Raw genomic sequence first — 23,949 nt, 5'->3', positions numbered from 1 at the left:
TTACTATTACTACATCTTACTCCTCCTGTAACTCTTTACATATAATAATAATCCGTGGCGCTACAACCCATGAAAGGCCTAGACCGACCAGCCGGCTGCTGGCCTCACACCCACATGCCAAAGCAGACGTGGACGATCATCCAACCAGAATGGAGGTATCATGTGGTTAGCACGATGATCCCCCCAGCCGTTATAGCTGGTATTCGCTACCTAGCGTAGCTCCCCAAGTGCATCACGATGCTGGGTGGGCACTGGTCCCATACACTGACCGAAATTTCATGAGAAAATTTCTTCCCCCATGAGGACTCGAACCAGCGCGCATTCCGTAACGCGAGCCCTAGGCAGGATGCCTTAGACCGCGTTGCCACGATGCAGGACAACTCTTTACATAACTATGGGTAAATGAAATTTTAGTCTATCATAAATCCTTTAAGGGATATATCTGATTCTTTTGGTAACAATTCTGTCGGACAACCAGTAGTGAAGTCAACTGTAATAATACGTATTTTATGGTATTCAAGACTGATGGAAAATATTTAAAAAATATTATCTCTTTGTAATCAGATTCTGTCTATAATACAACATTTACTTGCCAAGCAACCAGACATATGGAAGGAAACGACTAAACAGGAAAAATGTCTATGACACTTAAGTTAAATATTTACAATTGACTGAGGACAGCAGTTAAACCTCCACTACAAAGAACAATCCGATTTTATGGATTTGCATAACTTTTAAATTATTTTTGGCCAATATTTGCACTAATCTGAAGAGTAACATTTTTACAGAAAAACGAAGTTCTTTCTTACGCTTATTTCCGTAACAGCTTGAGTTACGTTCATCTCACAAAGCAATTATTCACCTACATATTTTTTTTAAGTCCAAAAATGTTTATTTAATGAAGTTTTCAACTGGAGGCATAATACTGTTGACAATTACCGGTAATTATTTACACAAAACTGAAGTTCTTTTTGCTCTATTTCCGTAACACTGAATTTTTTAATTATTTCATACAGATTTCTTTTCTTTGAAGAGACTTTCTGTTGAAGACATAATTATGAAAATAATAGTGCATTTCTCACACGAAAGTATTTTTGGAGACATACTGTTTGTAACATTTCATTTATCACATGATCATAAAACAAAATGTTTATTCTTGATTTCGAGTAAAACATCATTTGTGTTTTTCTTCTTTTTTTTTTTTTCTTAAATAAATATTCGTTAATCTTTTAGTAAAATTCATATGCATCATTTCCAGTTTAGGAAGTACGAACAAATTCTGTCGTATTATTTAGAAGAAATCACTATACACAGTCGACAACATGCCGGAAAACCACTTTTTCTCTAGAGAACACTAAAAATGTGTATTTCCGTGGAAATTTCAAAATCGATTTTTTGTCGCATCATAATTTTCTCTCCTTATATTTGGTATAATAAGAAATTAGTAACAGTACTAGTTTGTTAGGATTATTCTGTTTACAAACACTCTCGATTTAATTAGTCTGCATTCTGTTATTTCTTAAAGAGGCTACGATTTCTCTCTTCTTAACTAAACTGGTTATCAGAGACCAATTATTCAAATCAGCATTTCATTTCTACAAAATCCCTCCACTCAAGGGATCAAAGACTCGGGGAATGTACCAAATTACTGGGCTCTTCAGCCTGAATGGGGCAAGAGACACGACATGACACTCTGCAAGACTGTCACAGCATAGCCCCCTTCTCCCAGTGCTCTCTCTGTCGGCATGAAGTTTTCCATGTACGTGGCCTCGGCTAGCAGACTGGGAACTCTGCACAAAATGACCACAGCTGTCAATCGTGGGAGAAGGTCATCTGCGCCCCTATCAACACAGAAAACATGTTACTTGCCACCTCTTCCATTGATGTATCTATGCAAGATTATTAGGGACTGTATAGTTTGGTGAAATAATAAAATTTAGGTGTTAAAACTGCCACTATTTCGATGGGTAACATCTCTGCTACTATTTTAGTTGCTACAATAACTTGAGCATCCATTTAAATGAATAGCACTGAAGAAAAATAAAAAGTTGTCATAAAACTACAGCAGATATAACAGTTTTAACACCTAACACAATGTAGAAACCTGCTTAGTTTATATTTTGGCGACACTAGGTTTCGCAAGTATTTACATAGGAAGTTATTTACAAGGAGATACCAATTACGAGGCGTGTTCTTAAAGGAAGTTCCGTTTTCAATTATAGCCGTCGCATCGCTGCAATCGTTATTTTGCGCATGCGTGTTTTCTTCTTCAGCCCTCAGGCAAGCTGTGTATGCAGTTTCAGAGCTTCAGTCCGTGTGTGGGGTTAGTTATGATCAGTTGAAATGTTTAAAGTGATCGAGCACCCCGTCGACTGTGAGATGCGGTCTGTTATCTATTTCTTGAATGCGAGAAACATCAAACCAGCTGACATTCATCGTCAACTTTGTGAGGTGTATGGTGATGATGACATTAGTGATGGAATGGTCAGGAGATGGGTTAGGAAGTTCAAAGAGGGCCGCGTCTCTGTGCATGACGAGCAGCATACCGGTCGGCCATCTTTGGTCAATGACAATTTGGTGCGTGCTGTCGATGAAAAAAATCATGAGGACAGGAACAAATTGACCATCCCTCCTACAGCCCGGATTTGGTTCCGAGTGACTTTCATCTCTTCCAGCACCTCAAGAAGTTCCTCGGTGGTCAACGTTTTGATGGTGACGACACCCAAAATCTCATCTCGAAATTTGGCTGGGAACAAATTGACCATCCCCCCTACAGCCCGGATTTGGCTCCGAGTGACTTTCATCTCTTCCAGCACCTCAAGAAGTTCCTCGGTGGTCAACGTTTTGATGGTGACGACACCCAAAATCTCATCTCGAAATTTGGCTGGGAACAAATTGACCATCCCCCCTACAGCCTGAATTTGGTTCCGAGTGACTTTCATCTCTTCCTGCACCTCAAGAAGTTCCTCGGTGGTCAACGTTTTGATGGCGACGACACCCAAAATCTCATCTCGAAATTTGGCTCGGAACAAATTGACCATCCCCCCTACAGCCCGGATTTGGCTCCGAGTGACTTTCATCTCTTCCTGCACCTCAAGAAGTTCCTCGGTGGTCAACGTTTTGATGGCGACGACACCCAAAATCTCATCTCCAAATTTGGCTGGGAACAAATTGACAATCCCCCCTACAGCCCGGATTTGGCTCCGAGTGACTTTCATCTCTTCCTGTACCTCAAGAAGTTCCTCTGTGGTCAACGTTTTGATGGCGACGAAGTGAAAACAGCAGTGCGGGATGGTTCGCATTGCAGGCGGGCGAATTCTACAATGAGGGGATAGAAAGACTTGTGCCACGACTCGATAAATGCCTCAATAATGGTGGAGATTATGTTGAGAAGTAATTGAAGTGTGGGGAATACAATGCAACAAAAATAGTTTGTAAATATCTTCCCGTTTACTTACTACACCCCTTTGGAACTTACTTTAAGAACACGCCAAGAATAGTTTGGATCTCAAAACGAAAATTCGTGTTCGGTGTATTCTGGACTGTACTATGCTTTTTGACTGTAATGCCCGGATCATTCTGATATCCCTCCTCCTTGCAAAGAACAGTTACATTTCTTAACCCTTTTGAGTCCCATGTCGGACGACATCCGCCACTGTAATATCTGCGTTGCATCCCAGAGTGACTGCAATATTTAAATCCGTGTTCCATCTCGGGTGACATCCGCCCCTGCAACATCCACATTGCAGTCCCATGGCGGGAAGCATCTGACACATTTTTCGCGCAGACTGACTGCGGTATTTAAATCCAACCGCAAAGGGTTAATTTTGTAAAATGATCACGAAATTGAAGACTTGACTAAAGCAACAAGACACTTCTACATTACGACCGATGACATCACTGTTGGAAAGTGGCATGTATTGCCTGTCGTCGTCTTTAAGGAATGACTGTGAATGCCAAAATGTTACAACATTCGCAGTCACCAAGAATCATCCGAGCACAAAAATCACAGTGTGACAAAATCGTTATTATCTGTCACAGCAATATTTCCGAAGCTGTCACAGTTCAGAGCTGTGAAGGGCAAAACACTGTCACACACCACCTCTAGGAAGTAGCAATTTATAAAATGTAAAGATGTATGTCATTATGGAAAGTCCACGCAAGCAAATTCTTTGTCTGGACACTGGTAGATCCCCTAAAAAGAGGAAGAGACAATATCAAGAAGTACATAGTTGAGTGAAAATAAATTTTTTCTCACTATTAGGAGTACAAGTACAATGCTTGGATACACCAGTTCGGGGAATGGATTTTAAAATTAACTTGTACACAAAATATTATACATACTGTGCATAGGTCTTCTAAAATTTGCACTACAAACTGTCTCAGACAAATCGTCATACATTCATAAATGTGAGTGCACATAATATCCAAACAGGAAATACCAAGTTATTGACAAATTAACTAAAACAGAATTCAGAAACATGTTACTTAACAACACTTGATAAAATTTTGATACATATTTAATAATTTTTACATATTTTGTGGTTATTGACACATTTCGTACAGTGATCCAAATTTCGCGTTATTTCGCAAGTTCGTTTTTGCTAAAATGTGATATTTTAGGAATACAGAAGAAAGAAGTACCGTAAGTTAATTCTGGAAAATTTAGAGTGTATCGTTAGTACCAAAAAATACGATCCCCAACAATTGTGGCTGCACTCACAGTGACTTGCAGTGGTTGTTCTCGTCCGACGTGGATGCCAGGGCCTTCAGTGTGGTCACGAGGCTGTCCAACATGTGGCAGGGACTGTGCAGTGATGGCAGATGCCGCAGCATGGCACACGCCTGCCGTGTGTCGGCATCAGCATCAACAGCCTGCCCACTAATTGCTGCCTCCAACTCCACTTCGTCATTGTGGGTCACCAGCCTCAACAAGATGATAAGGTGATGCTTCACGGGGGCAAAGTACACCTGGTGCAGCATCTCTGTTATGATGCCACGGCCTCTGTCACTACCGAGCGGTTCCACTATCGTGATCAGCAGAGTTTCTAGCAGTTTTATGTCTCGCTTTATATCTGAAACAACAAAGAGGCTCGAGACTGTTTGAATACGTAGGCTATACTGTGACAATACTACAAGTGTTAAAACAATCAGATCTAGAAATATACAGTAAAACCATCGAATAGGGATTATAAAGAATGGACACTGAGCGAATTTTCCTGTGTTTTGTTTCTCTGTGCGCCAGCGGCTAGTTCCACTTTCAAGCGCTAGAGGTACTGTAATCGAGCATACGCTAAGATGATAATTGAGAATAGAGTTAAGACACAGGATCCAAACATCGCCTACCTTATTGCATAATCCAGTAACGCTTTGCTTCAAATAAATTCAAGTTAACAGCTTTTCCTTATTTCTCAGTGACAAACTAGTTGTAATAATAATACGGGTATTTTATATTTCAGATATAATACATTATATTATAAAATATTATAATACATTATAAAATTAAGTATCGAATTCGTTTAATATTTGTATATAATATAATATAGGTATATGGTTTTACTTCTCGTAAGAGTTTTGTTTTTCCATTTTCAGTGTTATCAAATCATTACATATTTTAATTGTTGTTGGGGTCAACATCTCAACTTTCATTATAAAGGAACTCTAGAGTCTAGACATTGCAGTTAATGAAGGATTTATTATTTTATGGATCCAATTTATTTTATTTGAGTACATAATGTACCTAGATGTATTAATTGTGTGTGTTATATTTCCGCTGTGTCGACTGCTAGCTGGTGTGATGTCAGCGCCAACTCTAGGGAGAAAGCAGAATCTGACGCTTTAGCTGGCTTGAAGGTCATTGAAATCAGTCCGGCTACATCAAAGGTACCGACACGAAGAGTCCATTCTTTATAATCCGTATTCGCTGGTAAAACCTGATAAGACGCTTATTACACTATCCCGTGTAATACACTTTTTTGTCCGGTCCCTGCACATTTCATATATAACGCCTTTATAAAATACCCCGTTTGTTGTGCTCAAGTCCCACATAATATGCTATTTTTTTGGAATATTTTCGATGAATTCTCAGCAATATATTGTAACAGTAACGAAACATTTTGGCCATTGAACTCACTGGTGCCATTAACCTGAAAAATACTGGTATTCAACCCTTTATCTGCACATTTAAATCTTCATACTGTACAATACCCCACCCTCTTGTTACATTCTCTTATTCGACTCTTTACCTGCGTGTTTAAAGCCTACATACAGTTACAATACTCCACCCTTTGCTAACCCTCTCTCTCAAACAACATTCCTAACTCGACCGTATTAAAATTCTGGAAATGTTTGCTGATCAGTTTGTTGTCCTTTAGTGTATTGAAGTGTCTGCAAATGTGATTACAATGTTAAACGAAAATGCTTTCTGAAAATCCTGCTAAAGTACGATGAAAACAGTACTATTAATCAGAAACAACTCTCTGATTCATTAGGAATCCCATCATCAACATTAAGGACGATAATAAAAAATCGTGACTCAATCACTGCAGCTGCGACGTCGGGAGAATGTAAGAGCAGGAAACTGAAGTGTGGTAAACATGAGGACTTGGAGAACACGCACACAACAAACAACTATAAATGACTTTTTTTTTTTCGAAAGAATTAAATACAGTACATATTGTAAATGTCTTTGATGTACAGTACAGTAATTACGTAAGAGTAATACTGTATTACCTTCCATGAATCATGTATTTCAATAAAGAAAAATGCTAACAAATACTGTATGTTAGTCAAAATTAGTATACCAGCCTAATACGCAGTCCTTGAACAGCATCTTATCGGGGTTTTACTGTAAATTTAGGAGTTTAATGTTACTGGTGAATTCGAGACAGGTACATATATCACATTACTTCGGACATCCAATTTTTGCAAATTATTTTTCACAAATCTCTGCTAATTGCATCAGAAAGTTAAAATTTTTTTTGGTATTAACGAAACTCGTTCTGTAGACACGTTTAACTACTGCGATTTGTCGTGAATTTTGCTCGTTTTTCCCGTTTTTTGGGAATTTTGTACCTGCTTAAAAATTTTTTTTTTTTACTAACAACGCTGAATTGTATATTTATTGGTCACAAATTTCCATTTTTTTACTTTCGAAATGAAACATTCAAAGCAAGTACGAAATTAATGGGTTTGTCTTTCATATTATACAATGGGGAAGTCCACACCTGTGGAGTAACGGTCAGCGCGTCTGGCCGTGAAACCAGGTGGCCCGGGTTCGATTCCCGGTCGGGGCAAGTTACCTGGTTGAGGTTTTTTCCGGGGTTTTTCCTCAACCCAATATGAGCAAATGCTGGGTAAATTTCGGTGCTGGACCCCGGACTCATTTCACCGGCATTATCACCTTCATCTCATTCAGATGCTAAATAACCTAAGCTGTTGATAAAGCATTGTAAAATAACCTACTAAAATAAAAATACCATGGGGAAAGCATGACTAATTACCTGTAAAAGATTAAACCTGTGTGTGTCACACTTGCGCAATGCTTAGGTTCATTACACATTAACACAGTAAGAAAAAATGTGTGAAAGATATTTACCACATTTTCAGCAAGAGTACGCAAAGAAGACTAAGGAATGATGTATTTTGATAACTTTGAAGCAAAGTGGCCTGTTGTATTGTGCAAATGAGACCTGGCGTGTATAAACAAAATAATATTTCACTTTCTAAAAAAACGGAAGAGCATAAAACAAACAAATACCGTAAATAAATAGACAGCCAAAATACCTCTCATTTCTCGTGAAAAACAACTGAATAGACTACAATGGACTTTATGTTGTCAGCAAACAGCTGGATACATTAAGAAGATTGATTGAAATAGACAGACAGATAAATAAATAAATGCCTGTGGTAGAAACTAGTATCTCATCCACAAATCACCTGCGTCAACTGCCCTCAGCCTGCGTGATATGGAGTCCACAAGATACATTCATTGACAGATCTGTTGCATGTCTGTCATATTCAAGATTAATGCCGAGTCAGACCATTTTATTTACAGACAGGTATAGGTCTCGCAAGCACGGATTACCGACGGAAGGAATGCGAATCAAACACTGCGATAAGGAAGAGCGGGCGACAGGAAAGGTCACGAGATAACTTGAATGATATTCAAGAGTACAGTCGGAAGAGAAATGACATCGATAGAATCAGTCTTGCGTTGTGATAGTTACATTACGACTTTAGTTTGTTCCATTGCATGTGAATACATGTTTTGTATCGCACGGTATTATTATTTCATTCGTAAACATATGTTGCGCGTTTAATTAGCTTCGAATTTTTCTCTTGCTACGTTCTTTATTTCCACAGCGATGTCCTCATTTGTTCATCTTCTTGGAAGAGACAGTACTTCCATCGGCTCGCACCTCTCCCTCCTCGGCGTGCCTAATACACACGTCAAAACAGACAGCAACGCCACCATTGGTTTTTGGTAATCGTTTCTTGCACGAGCTATATATGCTTGAAAGAAGTGGAAGGACGTTGTTATTTATTAGAGTTTGGACATAAAATGTAAGAGACATCGCCACATAATTCTAGCTCTGCGAGATATATGATAGGGAAATTAGTATTTAAAAAAATTAAGATTGTCAGAGACTAAAAACCTTGAACTAGTACTACTCGCTTTGTTGACCCATGTTGTAATGATCTACGCTCTTGTCCACATCTGTGGAGTAACAGCACATTTAGCCGCGAAACCAGGTGCCCCGGGTTCGATTCCCGGTCGGGGCAAGATACCTGGTTGAGGTTTTTTCTGGGGTTTTCCCTCAACCCAATATGAGCAAATGCTGGGTAACTTTCGGTGTTGGACCCCAGACTCATTTCACCGGCATTATCACTTTCATCTCATTCAGACGCTAAATAACCTAAGATGTTGATAATAAAATAACCTACTAAAATAAAAAAAATCTACGTTCTTGGAACTGATAATACCAGATTGGCATAATAAGTGGTTTTCATGTTCATATTTGCTTCGATTTTGTATTTATCAAGTTTATTGTAGTATTATTTCTCTCTTCAGAGGCCCCCCAATCCATTTTATAAGATACTTCACACACTTAAACAAAATACAGCAAATTTAAATGGTTTAATTATGTGTCATCTGCTTTTACGAGACAAGTATGCACAATATTATGTATCTGGAACTTGTAAATTGTCCGATGAAAGAGTAATGGAACGGAGAAAAATTCTCTCCGGTGCCGGGATTTGAACCCGGGTTTTCAGCTCTACGTGCTGATGCTTTATCCACTAAGCCACACCGGATACCACCCCGGCATCGGACAGAATCGTCTCAGTTTAAGTTCCAACTCTTGGGTTCCCTCTAGTGGCCGCCCTCTGCATGTCTATGAACGTAGGACCGAAGTCCACACATGTGCTGAGGTGCACTCGTTATGAGTGACTAGCTGGCCGGGATCCAATGGAATAAGCGCCGTCTTAAATCACGAAGTGATTTACGCATATCATATATATTATTTTAATGTACCGAAGTACATATGATATTTCCATGCAGATATTCTGCGTCATCATATATATTATAAATTGTCAGCAGCCCATTCTTTTTGCTGGGGAGTATACATGCTGCATAACAATGTCACCAGTAACAATGCTGGTGGCTGATGTGGTAGCAGTAGCAGCAGTGGTAGTAACAGTCGTTAGAAAGGCACTTCAAACAACAAAATTAACTCGTTATTGAGGTATTCTTTTAAACTGTAACATCAAATAACATGAAGTATGCACACTCACCAGCTGCGATATTCTGAAAGTGCCTGCGGAAGGCCTTGTGCTCCTCTAGTGCATAATCTGTCTCGCTGCGATGGCGCTGGGCAAGCAAGGACTGGTGCTTAGTGATGATCGGGTTCACTTTGTCCAGCACTGCATACTGCATCTGGCACAGCATTGCACCCACTGGGTGGCTGCGATCCAGGATCCGACCAATCACATCCCTGAATACATTAAAACCATGTAATGAACCAGTATTTTACAAACTTTCTATTGCTATATTTTCATTATAAATACATTGATTTATACAGGGTGATTCAGACCACCCATAACAGTAATTTATTTCGGAAACTAGTGCATGAACATTTTCGAGACAAAAATATTTATAACTAAACCACATCTGGGCTTTCACTTGAGCTTGATTTCATCAATCAGCCTTAACAGGAAGTAGGGTCAGTGGCGTATCACTTTAAAATTTCAAATGGGAGTTGGGTCAAAAAAGGTACCATTTCATAGAGCTCTTTAAAACAAACAACTTTCATACGAAACGTTTTAATCAATTCCTACTCTTTCAATGAGAAAACGTACAAAAAGACAATGTCTTCAGTATTGAGAAATGTTACAAGACGAAAATGTAAGCAAGACAATTATTAATGTTGACATGTTACTGAAAGGCTTGACAATTGCATTAATTTTTTTATAAATGTTCAAACTGTCTGCCGTTCTGAGCAGCACACACCTGTACTCTTCTTCTAACACTGTCAGTGACTCCTAATACTTCGGCGTGGTCAAGTGACTGGCAGAGTAGGAATTAATAAAAACGTTTCCTATGAAAGTTGTTTGTTTTGAAAAGCTCTATCAAATGGTACCCTGTTTGACCTGACTCTCATTTGAAATTTTAAAGTGATACTCCACTGACCTACTTCCTGTTAGAGCTGATTGATGAAATCAAGTTCTAGTGAAAATTCACATGTGATTTAGTTATAAATATTTTTGTCTCGAAAATTTTCATGCATTAGTTTCCGAAATAAATGACTTACAGGTGATCCAAATCACCCATTGCCTTTTCGTACAGTTTCTCATTGAAAGAGTATGAATTAATAAAAACGTTTCCTATGGAAGTTGTTTGTTTTGAAGAGCTCTATCAAATGGTACCCTATTTGACCCCGACTGCCATTTGAAATTTTAAAGTGATACGCCACTGACTCTACCTCCTGTTAGAGCTGATTGATAAAATCAAGCTCAAGTGAAAGTTCACATGTGGTTTAGTTATAAATATTTTTGTCTCGAAAATGTTCATGCACTAGTTTCCGAAATAAATTACTGTTACGGGTGGTCTGAATCACCCTGTATATGCAGCATGTCTTTGTGTGTGTATGTGTGCGTGTGCAGTTATTTAAGTCAGAATACTTAAAATCGCAGAACTTTGTTAAAAACATGTTTCACATAAAAATAAAACTTATGACCATCACTTTCTTTTTTAATCATTAATAATATAACACACTCGGACAGCATTCATAAAAAGCTCCAATCTCTGGAGAACCTTGGAAAAATCTGTACTGCATTAATACCAATAACATAGACCAATAAAATTCGCGTCTAAGCACATAAAATTAAAGAATGTCATAACTCCACAATAAGTCCAGTACCATGGGATAAAGATTATCATGTCTGACTGAATTACAATTTACGAAAATCGTCCGTAGCTGCATTTAGATTGGCAACAGGCCATGATTGTTTGGCCAAACACCTGCATAGTATTGGAATATATCAGTCCCCTAACTGTCCATTGTGCAACTCAAACCAAGAAATGGATTCGGAACACCTCAAAATCTGTGCTTCAGTGGCTGACCATGATAATATCTTTGAAAAATATTGGAGTGCAAGAGGTCAAATGACTTTATTGTCAAACGCCTGGCATTAGAAAACAACAATTTAGGACTAGTTCATGGGGTAATTATCTATAAATATTGGTTTTGGTTTTTTATGAAATTAATATTTTAAAATCTTCTGATTATTATTCCTAATGTGGGAACACTTAGAAAAAGTGAGTGGAAAGCAATCATAGTTTAGATTTGTTATATTTACGTACTTACGGAAGTGGTCCTAAACCATGTTGGTTGTGTTTGATGTGTGTAAGACAGTGGTTGATGACATCACATCAATTCAATATTCACTTGTTTTCATTTTGTCTCTGTCACTTTGACATTAGTTCTGATGATGGAAAGAGCATTTAGTTCTATGTCTCGTGATGGTGATTTGTGTGGAGGTTGTAGTGTATGTGCTACAGAATTTATATGGTTGTGTAAGAATGGCGATGGATATCGGCCAATTAGAAGTGGTCCACAGCCATAGTGTTGTTTTTTTTCTGATGTGTATAGATCGTACTTATATACATTGGATATTTTGCTATCTTACAATGTTCAAGAGGGTATAACCAGATCATCGTGAACAAATGCATTATTTTTTCATGAAAGTGGGAGAAATGTATCCACCTCTCCATTAATGTAAGGTAAGTCATCGTAGTCATTTACTGAACTGTGTCGTCACTGACATAGGTTAGATTAGATTAGACTATATTAGCTTAGGATGTTAAGTTGATTGTTATTATAAATTGAAATGTAACTTTGGAGTTGTCTATATTTAAAGTTTTTTCCCCCTTTTTTTTTTTGCGATTTTTTTTTCTTTTTCTTTTTTTTTTTTTTTGTGCGTTTTGAATTTAATTGAGAAAATTTGGAGTTTTTAGATTTCTTTTTTTTTTTAACTTATTCGAAATATTAATTTTCCCGCTCATTTTTTCTTGGCGTTTTTATTTTTGGGTAAAAAAATCGGGGGTTTTGGAATTTCTTTTACTCCAAAGGAAAATTGAAATTCAGAAATCTTCTCACTATTCGTGAGCTGCCACAAGGGACAAAGAGTATTTAACCATATAAATTTTTACAAGTTCACTGAACCATTGATTTTGTTTTGACAAAAGAAACTCCTTAAAAAAAAAACAGAGCTTCAAATACATTTCTAGATTAGTGAAAATATACCTAGTCTTAGAGAAAGGTAAGATTATGAAAAAGTAAAGAGTACTAATGAACTTAGTTTCATTTTGAAGGAGTTCTTCTGGATATTTACCCAAAATTCATTGTCTATTCAGCTCAAGAATAAAACCTTGCAACAACTAAGTCATTTTTTGTATTATTCTGTACCTAAGCTCAGAAATGGTTTCATAACTTAAGCAATAACTATAAATTTACAAAGATGAGAATAATTGACAATCATACAGCAGTTAGTATTACATTAAATGATCATTTTTGTCAAAAAGTCTCATAACTTCTGCAGCAGACAGTCAATCATGAAACTCCTTGTCCTACGCATTTCTTTATATACACGAACTTCACCTCTGCAGCCTTTCGTCATGTGGCTGGAACAAGACGTCCTGTTTCAGCTTCTTGAACCATGAGTTCTCCTCCTCGAACTGCAGTGCGGCTGAGTACACTCTCTGCTTCTTGAAGTCTGCCTCAGTGATGGTGCCACTCTCAATCTTCTCGTTTATTTGGAATTTGCTGCAACACAATTCAGTCTCTACATTTTACGCAGTCAATATTCGTCTTGAACAAGATAGATATTTTAATCAGGTTAATATATCACAAGACAATGACAAAACCGTATTTACTGGGATATACGACTGCATTGCTATCAGATCTTTATTGTTGGAAAACTGACATGTCATACACATAATGACTAGAGCCCAGATTTATATGCATTTATGAAGCTTGAAATATGCATGCAAATATGCTGTATAAACTTTTAAAATATGAACTACAAATTTCGCAAAACAGAAGCTCGTAATTGTTTTTATTTTTAAATTGAGTAAAAACACGACAGTTTTTAAAACCTCAATACATAGCTGTGAAAAACCCTGTAGATTGCAACAAACATAGTTAAACAATCTATTTGAGTTCCACTCTATCTTTCACCCACTTTAAAGCTGAGAATTGCAAGAAACAATGAATGTAATTTTCATGTTTTCCGTGGTGAAGCACTGAAACACTTACACCTATCACAAAACAGATTTTTGTACACCGAGAATGACCTCTCCACATCACAAGAAGTCAAAGATGCGGGGGATAAATTCCACATTTCTTGTTGTATTAACTCTTCTAATTCTCCAGCTTCACCATGTAACAATCATCTTAACACTTAGAAGTGATAGCTTCAGGCACCTCATTAAAAATGTAGATTAGCCAGTGTAAAAATCAATCAATCAATCTTCTTAATATATCCAGCTGTTTGCTGACAACATAAAGTCCACTATAGTCCACTGTAGTCTATTCAGTTGCTGTTTTTCACGAGAAATGAGGGGTATTTTGATCGGTGTTCATTATAGATGCCTGTTGCTAGTAGCCAGAGGTGGGGTGTAGTCAATATATACTGCAAGGCTGTGTCTTCTGCAACTGGTACTGATGATTTTAATTTACTTCTTTTGTGGTTTATGGATGGACAGTATAGAAGAATGTGTTCCAGATCTTCATCATGATTATTACACCACAGACAAGTAGGATTATCAGAAATGTGAAATCGGTGTAGGTACAATTGAGTGACAATGTGACCTGTTCTGGCTCTTGTTAAAAATGTCAAGTTTTTGTACATTTCCAGGTCATTTGGTTTCTTTTGTACAGACTGTAAAATTTTTCCTTTGTCAGAAGAGAGCCAATTGTTGATCCATAAGTTTGTAAAATGAGACTTTACTGAAGCAAAAGCACTGGATAGAGATATCACTTGAAGGGGTCTTGGTTGTAAATATGTTGCCTGTTTTGCAATATTATCGACTTTCTCGTTTCCAGGTATACCACAATGACTAGGTATCCATTGAAATGTTATTTCCTTTTGGAGTTCTTTTAGTTTACTTAGTTGTTTCTGAATTGGAATAATTCTATGTGCATATAGGTTTGGCACATATTTAATTATATTAAATATAGCCCCCTTGGAGTTGGTAAGTATGCAAATAGATTTTTCAGAAATTTGAGTAACACACTGAAGAGCAGCATCAATAGCTAGCAATTCAGTGTCAAGACTGGAGGAGGATGAACATGGTATGAAATAACTTTCTTGATATTTTGGAATATAATACCCTGCTCCTGATGTCCCATTATTAGGATTTAGAGATCCATCTGTATAAATTTGAAGGTGATCCTTATATGTGCTGCAGAGTAGTTCCATGGGATCTAACTTAAGAATGTATGGAGGATCACTTTTGGAATGATTTCCTGGAATTTGTATGCTATGTTTTGGAATCACTCATTTCCATGGAGGAATTTCGTTCACAACTGGAGTTTTAGCAATGAGTGTGTCTGTGATATAGAATGGTATTTCTTCTTTTTTTTTATTTTATAGAAATTACACAGGATATCATCTGACAGTTTGAAGAACATCTGAGATCTGGTTGAGGCTTGCAATTTTAAATGTAGTTTTAGATCCTTTTGTGATATATAGTGTCTGATTAGTTGAATATTACATTCAATTTCTAGGGAAACAGTTGATGTGGTTTTTGGCACTCCTAGGCATAGCCAGTGTAAAAAGAATAGGTAGAAAAGATGTAGAGAGATACGAGAAAAGGTTAAAAATAAAAGGAGCAAAAGGACGTGGAAAAAAAACATAATAAGAAACATTACAGCAGCTGGGTGACCGTGTGCACGTACCTCTCTGCAAGGCGGTGGCAGCGGGCAGCCACCTCACTGCGGTGCTGCTCCCACGTCTCCTGTCGCTGCCTGGCTATGGCTGTGTTCTCCGACAGCCGTCGCTCCAGCTCCAACTGCAGATTCTGGCGCTGGCTGGCAGTTGTGGCAGCTCGCAGTCTTGTTGAATAACGTGCCACTAGTAGTTTATTCTCATGACGCATACGAGCTATAGGAGACTCCTCACAAGCCCCACCTGTCAGCAAATATAGTCAAGGCATCTCATTCATTACAAGTCCAGCTCCACCTGCCAGGGCATGCAAGGTCATGACATTTTGTCTCCCATACCATCAACAGTACTGTCCGTTACTCAGGAGAAGACGAGCGGAAAGAATGTGACCTTCTTGACTATCGCTGTTGATTATTATAAACATCGCTCAGATAAGCATCCCAGTAGCCAGGTTATTACTGTGCAGGAAACATGGGTAACAATGCGTATGGGAATTAAAGCTAAGTTGAACAGAAGGAGACCTAATGTTTCCGCTTACTGCAGTACAAATATTTCACGTGTTGTCTTACATTATCTGTTCCCATCCCTTCCTCTCAGTCCGCTCTCGTCTTCTCCTGAGTCACTGACAGTACTTATGGCGAAGTGCATCAACCTCGGTTAAAAAGGCAGTAATCATAGCTAATGAAACTATGATTAAACAGTAACCGTGGTTAAAATGTAATTTCTGTGCACCATTCATAACTACTGATTACTTAAACATGGTTAGCTGACACCTCATTTAACCAGAGTAAAGTGTACAGATGGTACACTGTTTCTACAAGATGAATAAAGGAAAGCATCCATATCTCTGCAAAAATAATAATCAACGTCTAAAAATGACTGTCCTTACTCCATTCTACATCAAAACGAACATGTCCTATATTTTCGCGCTGCATTTGTTTGTGAGTTGCATTGTTTTGTTTTTCAGTGCTGTTAAGTTAAAATCGTACAAAATGGAAAATTGAATGCAAAAATGATTAGATCCCAATATGAGGTTGAAGTATTGATAGATTTAATTACTAGATTTAAATAGATTACTTAAAAAAGATGGAATTTCCATAAAGGAAAAGGATACAGAAGATTAGTAGGAACGTGTGTACAATCCAGGACTCCATCTACACCAGGGAACTGTACATTATCCTAAGATCCAGCCATAACTTCTTTTCGTTCAGCCAGTGATGTAGAGAAATACATACTAGAGTGTTTCCTCTTAAAATTCAGAAAATATCAGTTGCACAGAATCATAATATAAGCAGCCGATTCATAGGAGAAATACGACTGTTTTTGTGTTATTTCAAGTGGTCCATTTGTTGCAGCAGAAATGACACTGTAGATTTTGATAAATGAAATCCCTCCTGAAATTTTCTGTCACCTAATTCCTCCTAAGATTTCTCTCTTTCCCCTAAAGAAACTTCACGCTCACCATCATCTCTATCAAGTAATTCAAGTACTGTACAATAATAATCGTCAGCTGAGTGACTTGTTAAGTGTCAATATTACAGATAAATTCTGTAGGACAAATTAATAAATCCATAATATTCTCATAGCGAACAGTGCATCATAACTGCAGAATCCCGGCCAAACAAGTCACTCAGCTGAGTGCACCCCTAGTATAATGGCAGTTGACATTGGACATAAACGTCAACATGTATGCCTAACTTGGAGTCAGGCCACAAAGGGAAACACTGAAGGAGGAACGTTCGGTCTGGTACTGTGGATTGAATTCGGTGTAGCTCAGTGGTCAGAGTGCTTGGTACGTAGAACCAAGGACCCGGGCTCGATTCCCGGTGCCGGAGCGAATTTTTCTTCTAAAATATTGTGACAGCGACGTGAGATTCGAACTCACGACCAGCGTCCCGCGAGAGAGCATATCGCGCGGGCTTCACGGGGAAAGGGGAAAGGAGCCTACACGCGAGGGGAGGCTGCGCGCGCAGCTGCTACTTAACGCAGTGAATGTGGAACAACCTTCCCAACTATTCCAGAAGTCCGTCGAAGTGGAGATATCGAGATAATTCTCTACACACCTGTAGAAATTTCTCGCAACTATGATTTTGCCATAAAAGAGCAAGCACCAGCGAACTAGGGCAGAGTTTTCAGTTATTCAGTCAGTGAGTAAGCCAGAGCAAGCAAGCCAGACTTGTGTGCCGAAGTTCGACTCGAGTGTGCGTCCGCATCTGCGTCAGCATCCGAAGGCCTGAGTTCGAGTGCAGTGGACCGCAGTTGGAGGGACCTGAGTTCGAGTGCAGTGGACCGCAGTTGGAGGGACCCGAGTTCGAGTACAGTGAACCGTCTCTGAAGGTCTGTGGTTCGAGATACCGTGAACTCGAGTGACTGAGATAGAAGAACTGTGAACTGAGAACTGGTAGTTCTGATTTGTAAATAGTGCTTTGTAAATATTAGTTAAGATTAACAGTTCATTGTTGTGCGTAATAGCCCAAGTAAATTGTCATTGTCGTCGGTGGAGTGCTATAACGAATACTGTGTTGAGTGAAGATCCAATTGTTGACGAGAGCGTTTAAGGTGAATTGTAGAAAGGAATTATTGTTGTGACGAATAAATTACATTGTTGTTACTAATAAAATTCACAATATTAAGTATCAATATTACAGATAAATTCTGTAGGACAAATTAATATATCTATAATATTCTCTTAGCTAGCAGTGCATATAACTGCGGATTCCCGGCCAACAAGTCACTCAGCTGAGTTAATGGCAGTTAACATTGGATACACGTCAACATAATTATATACGCCTAATTTGGAGTCAGGCCACAAAGGGGAACATCGAAGGAGGAAAGTTCGATCTGGTGCTGTGGATTGAATTCGGCGTAGCTCAGTGGTCAGAGCGCTTGGTACGCAGAACCAAGGACCCGGGTTCGATCCCCGGCGCCGGAGCGAATTTTTCTCCTAAAATATTAAGTGTCAATATTACAGATAAATTCTGTAGGACAAATTAATATATCTATAATCTTTTTATTAATTTGATTGTTGTTGTTGTTCAGTTCTTTATTACAGAGATTAGCACGGATTAAAACATTAAACTTACTAGTAGAGCCCGGACGAGAAGTTATGGCACCAGCGCGAGGGACGCATTTTAGTTCGTTTGCTTGGACTCGCCCTCACACTCAACTGGAGGGGTGTTGGGTTAGTTGGTTACTAGCATTCCGAGTGTTCAGATCGTCCTGCTACTACCGCTATTGCTAATACTGAAAACATTGTCCTTCTGAGCGCCCTCATTATGGCATTGTCTAAGGTGTGAAATCATAGAGTAGTTCATAGTCAAGGACATGAAATAGCATACAATGTATGGAAATTCATGTCAGAATAGGCTGTAAATGGAATACCAATTCCATTGAAAAGCGTGTGTGCAAGAGTACTGGCTGCCACTGGTATTTCAAAGCGAACCTTGGCAAGAATCAAGAAACAAGGGAAAAATGTTGATGCAGGAACAGCAGATTCTTTCTCCAGTCCGGAAAAATCACAGCCGAAAAAGAAGATTGTTGCAGCTGTAGACAGTTTTGATGAGGAAGTCCTAAGAAGACTCCTCTATAATTTCTCCGCTACGCATAAGCAGAGGCCGACTCTGAAATCGCTTCTTTCAAGAATGGATATCAGTGTATGATTATGTGAAGAAAGTAGAGAACAATTGAAAGTGAGCACGTGATGGACAGTATTTTGGAGAACATTTCCATAAACTTAGGGACATCTGATTCCAGCACAGATCAGTCGTCTGATTCGGACAGAGAATAAGAATATAAAGATGGAATAGCGGGCATAATTCCATTAGATACCTTGGACTCTTGAGTAGGAAAGTGGTGATACTAAGGTAGGACGAATGTTTTTAGAAAGAGATGAAACACATATGCCTGCCGCTCTGAGCTTGAGAACCGTAACCCAAACAACCCCCACTCCTCTACCCTGCTGGCCAGCAATTTAAAACTTCGCGCAGGTTGGTGCCATAACATCTCGTCTCAGCTCTACTTATAGCTTTTCTTAAAATGTGTATTCCCATGTACCCTCCACTTGTCAGCACACAAAAGCCAAGGTAATTGTTTCCCGTGTGGATATTGTCTCAGAGCGGACATTACTTACAAGCTTCTTCTCTCGCAGCATTCCCTCGCTGTGGAGACGGAACAGGTGTCACCACAGCTGGTAAGTCATGGCAGTGACTCCGCATGGCCCCTTCATTGTCAGTGACTTGACTTGTTTCCTTAAACACATTGCTGGACTCTTGATCTGTAAAAAGGTACACTTGTGTCAAGTACCTACCAGCTGCAATGGGTAAATTCTATGAATAGTATGAGATTTAATTCCGTAAAAACAACGGTTGTACATCACTTCCAAAATTTATGGCATTGTTAATGAACTCGTGTACAAATCTTTCTCAAACTGCGCACAACTTCAGTTCTCATAAGCCAATACAAAAAGAAAAAAAAAAAAGTGTCCATACTAGCCTAGCTGTAGTATTCCGAAATTATAGATTGAATAAAAGATGGTCGAAAAAATTGGGTAGCCTCTGACCTTGAGTATTAACTGCTCTGCTGCTGTGCGTTGGGTGCATAATCTTATTTCTTATGTCACGTGACGGGGTAGCGATTCATGAAAAATGGCAACTCAATTATTCTCTCTAAATATTCGTTGTTTTTTCAATGCAAAATTCCGAGTAAGTGGACTTATAAATAAAAGTGTGTGTTGAATAAATGAATCCTTCTTCAGATTTTTGTTCATGAGAATAAAATATATTTAATTTCGTAATTAAACATATCCAACCCTGTTTATCAAGTAGTAGCACAAGACGCGAAACACTCTGTTCAGCGAATCCAACAAGGCTCTTTCGTTCTTTTGCGGTAAGAATGGGATTTCCTTGAGTCCAACAACTGTCTGCATCTTGTTGAAGAGCTGCAGCTACAAGAGCAAGACCTTCCAAGTAATTTCGATATGCCTCCTGAAATATAATTTACAGTTAATTTAAGATTATTTCCTCGTAATAAGTAAATATATAATTGCACAAGATCTTTCGAACTGTTTTACAATGTAAATTAACACTACTTCGGTGCATATTATTTTCAGCAAGTGTTATTAAATAATGTATAAACATTCTTACCACGTCATTACTTTGTTGTTCAAAATCAATAGCTTTGCGAAGACTTGTAACCACTCTTCTTCTAATATTTTCTTCACTCATTTCATAAAATTAGTCCATACACACAATAACCTACCAAGAACTCTCAAACTGTCCACAGTTTCAAACAAATGACGCATGAGAATAGATTTAAAATTGACAACTACTAGTGCAACCAACATTAGTTATAAATATTCTCTGCACATTGCCACAATACGAATAGTAGGACTTTCTACTAAAACAAGCACAGGAAGTTGAAATAGCTCACTCATTTTTTCCCAGTAATATATGAAAATATGGTCCCTAATCCTTTGTTAATCACTCATTTTTATTAATGTTAATTTCATGTTAATTTCCTCAAAGGATATTTGAGCAGGCGTGTAAGTGAGCCAGACTGTTGGCTACCTTGTTCCGGTGGTCTACGTAAATATAGGCCTATATATATAAAAAAAAAAAAAGGACAAGCCCACTTACTTAGCCACATCACATTTAATTTATTTGTTAAAAATCACTGCTATGATTGCCTCTACTCAGAAGGTTTTTAACTATTTAACGACCCTATATCAACTACATGGTTGCATCGATATTGAGTTTTGATGACAGCGAAATGCAATGGAATGCCAAAATGAGTCCGAGGATTCGCCATGGCATTAGTTGACAATCGCCTTACAACTGAGGGAGAAACCCCCATTAAAAATGCAATCGAATAATCGGCCCAGGCGGAATTCGAACCAACCTCTGAACGCAATCTTGGATCACGAGTCACGTCCAATAAATTAATCCGAGATAACGCCAGTGGCTATCCATAAATTAGGTACCAGATTACCACATCAATCAAATTAATGGGCAAAAGTGTGAAATCTCAGACGATATACAGAGAAGGGAAAATACTTGCCTTTCATTTGCTATTTTTTTTTTTTTGTACAAGGAAAAATACAATATTTTTTGATCCAGGAAAATACTAGTCTTTATTCAATAATATATATATTTTTTATCCAATGCCACCAGGTTGTCTTTTTCGACATTCCTGGTCTTCTCTCCTGGCCTTCTCTCTTCTCTCCTGACCTACTTCTGAGGTTGGGGCGCCTGGAAGGCGGAGTTACATTACCCCGATGATGTGATAGGATGATTATGATAATGTGGTGCCAAGAAAGGTCTTAAATCTAAACTTAACCTAAATTCCAGACCATGGACGAACACAGGAATAATCCCCTTTAAGGAAAAATTCCTGTGCTCTAACCGGGAATCGAACCCGGGACCTCATGAACTATAGTCAGAAGCTCTGACCACTAGACCATGAGGCCGGTCATTATTCAATAATATTGTTTAATTTTTTTTTTTCATGTCCTGTTTCCACAGTTACTTTAGAGCAGGTCTGGCAAACTTGTATAGTAAACAGAGCAGTTGGTGTATCAGTGCTGAAGCAACTGTAGCAGGAGAAGCTAAGTGCTCTGAGAGTGGCTGTTTCCCAGGCCTGAGCAGTTACTTTAGAATAAAAATGACATACTCGTATATGCAATGCTTCAGATTCTTCACTTTCACCAATTAATACCCATATTATAATATAAACAGTAAATATGACGTAATCACAAGCTGAAGGAAAAAATTCCCTAAGTGATACTGGTAGATGAAATGCACCAACAATATGACCTGTATTTGTATATTAGTGTCCTGTACTGTTCGAACATCAGAGAGGAACCAAGATATTGCAAAACTCATTTTATCTCATACCTATAAAAAACTAACTGCAAGATGTGTGTTAAAATCTTTAAGCAGTTAAAATATGAAGGGGTGGAAGTGGAGGACAGTGAATATTTTCATAACAAGGCCAAACAAACATGACAAGCATGACGGAGCAAACATCGGCAAATACCGAACTTTGCCATATTCGACAAAGTTGAACCAAACCTGTAATTCACGACGCTATTGTGGATGCAGTTGTAGGAATTGAGAATGGGGCTTTGGTATGAGCAAGCTTTGGTCCTGGTTATCATACAAATAGCTTACCAAAGTACTTACTTATAAATGGCTTTTAAGGAACCCGCAGGTTCATTGCTGCCCTCACGTAAGCCCGCCATCAGTCCCTATACTGTGCAAGATTAATTCACTCTCAATCATCATATCCCACCTCCCTCAAATCCATTTTAATATTATCCTTCCATCTATGTCTCGGCCTCCCCAAAGGTCTTTTTTCCTCCAGTCACAGATTTAACTATTTTTAATTAATTTAAAAATAATTTTTCTCTATGATTTTATAATACTGTACATGCTTTCAATCAATCATTCTATATTCATAAGTAATAGTAAGACATAAATATTAGTAAATTAGTTATATTCTACATTCTAGATACTTGTGATGCACTTTCATTATGAACAGAATGCGAGCCATGTACATAACTGATTAGCACAATTGAAAACGTTTAGTTCCAAAATAAAATAAAAAAATAAGAAAACAAAAATAATAATTAATTACATTTTATTAAGCAAATTACTGTCGAAATTATTCCTAAAAACATTAGTCTAATAATTTCTTGGAGACTTTCAAAAAAGTGGTTTCTGACATGACTGTGTGTACATCCCCAAAACGTGTCCTCTGCAGAGAAGAGGAATCAACTAGAACTTGAGCAAAATTACTAAACTGCTGATAGAAGTGTTAACAACACAGACGATTACTGGCATGCATGTTAGAAAACAAATGGAGAAGATCCAATGCTCTGAGCAGTTGTGCATCTGATGAATTAATAGCGTACAGCCTTTAATCTTTAAATATACACACAAAATTGTCATATTTTAACCAAAATACTTACAGCACACACTTTCGTATCAGATATTTGCCACGATCAATATCTCACCCATGGCCGAGTGGTTAGCCTATCTGCCTTCCACCATGGCGATCCAGGTTCGATCCCCATCTCGGTCACGAAGGAATTTGTGGTGGACAGAGTGGCATGAGGGGTTTTTCTCGAGATTCTTCCATTTCCTCTCATCATCATCTTTCCACAAATATTCCACAATCATCCCCACTCTGCGAGGTCCTGAGTCACAATCAGGTCTCCAGAATAAATAAAAAATGGCCGAAAATTTTACACATTCGTGTTTGACAATAGTTAATTGCACTGACAAATCATCAGTACTAGTCAACAAATGGAAATGTGTACTCTTACTTTCGTTTTTTTTAAATAAGCACTTCCATTAGCAGAAAGAGCAACCATTTAGAGCTTTTCCTAAATTTTTCCACCTCTAATGTGAGCTACGATTTCACAATTGACTTTCATAAGTTTTTGAATATGTTGTGAGTGTAGTATCTAAAAATGTTAATGAATTTACCAAAACAGTTGAAAGG

General features: G+C 38.1%; 1 protein-coding gene and 1 non-coding gene across 2 annotated transcripts; one reads left to right on the top strand and one right to left on the bottom strand.

The window, feature by feature from the left end:
* Window positions 1–1,183: 1,183 nt before the first annotated feature.
* Window positions 1,184–20,723, bottom strand: LOC138706718 (VPS9 domain-containing protein 1-like). Its single transcript, XM_069836333.1, has 8 exons — window positions 20,589–20,723; window positions 20,255–20,429; window positions 19,577–19,720; window positions 15,462–15,693; window positions 13,161–13,325; window positions 9,796–9,995; window positions 4,724–5,075; window positions 1,184–1,841 (listed from the first exon to the last, which is right to left on the bottom strand). The coding sequence occupies exons 1-8, from the start codon at window positions 20,667–20,669 to the stop codon at window positions 1,658–1,660; spliced, it is 1,533 nt and encodes a 510-aa protein (XP_069692434.1). The 5' UTR covers window positions 20,670–20,723; the 3' UTR covers window positions 1,184–1,657.
* Window positions 18,307–18,379, top strand: TRNAC-GCA (transfer RNA cysteine (anticodon GCA)). Its single transcript has one exon. It is a non-coding gene; the product is annotated as a tRNA-Cys (tRNA).
* Window positions 20,724–23,949: the final 3,226 nt, after the last annotated feature.

This window comes from Periplaneta americana, chromosome 9 (genome assembly GCF_040183065.1).
Source record: "Periplaneta americana isolate PAMFEO1 chromosome 9, P.americana_PAMFEO1_priV1, whole genome shotgun sequence".
Lineage (NCBI taxonomy): Eukaryota > Metazoa > Arthropoda > Insecta > Blattodea > Blattidae > Periplaneta > Periplaneta americana.
The sequence above is the reverse complement of the archived record's forward strand: the minus strand, read 5'-3'. Positions and strand labels throughout refer to the sequence as shown.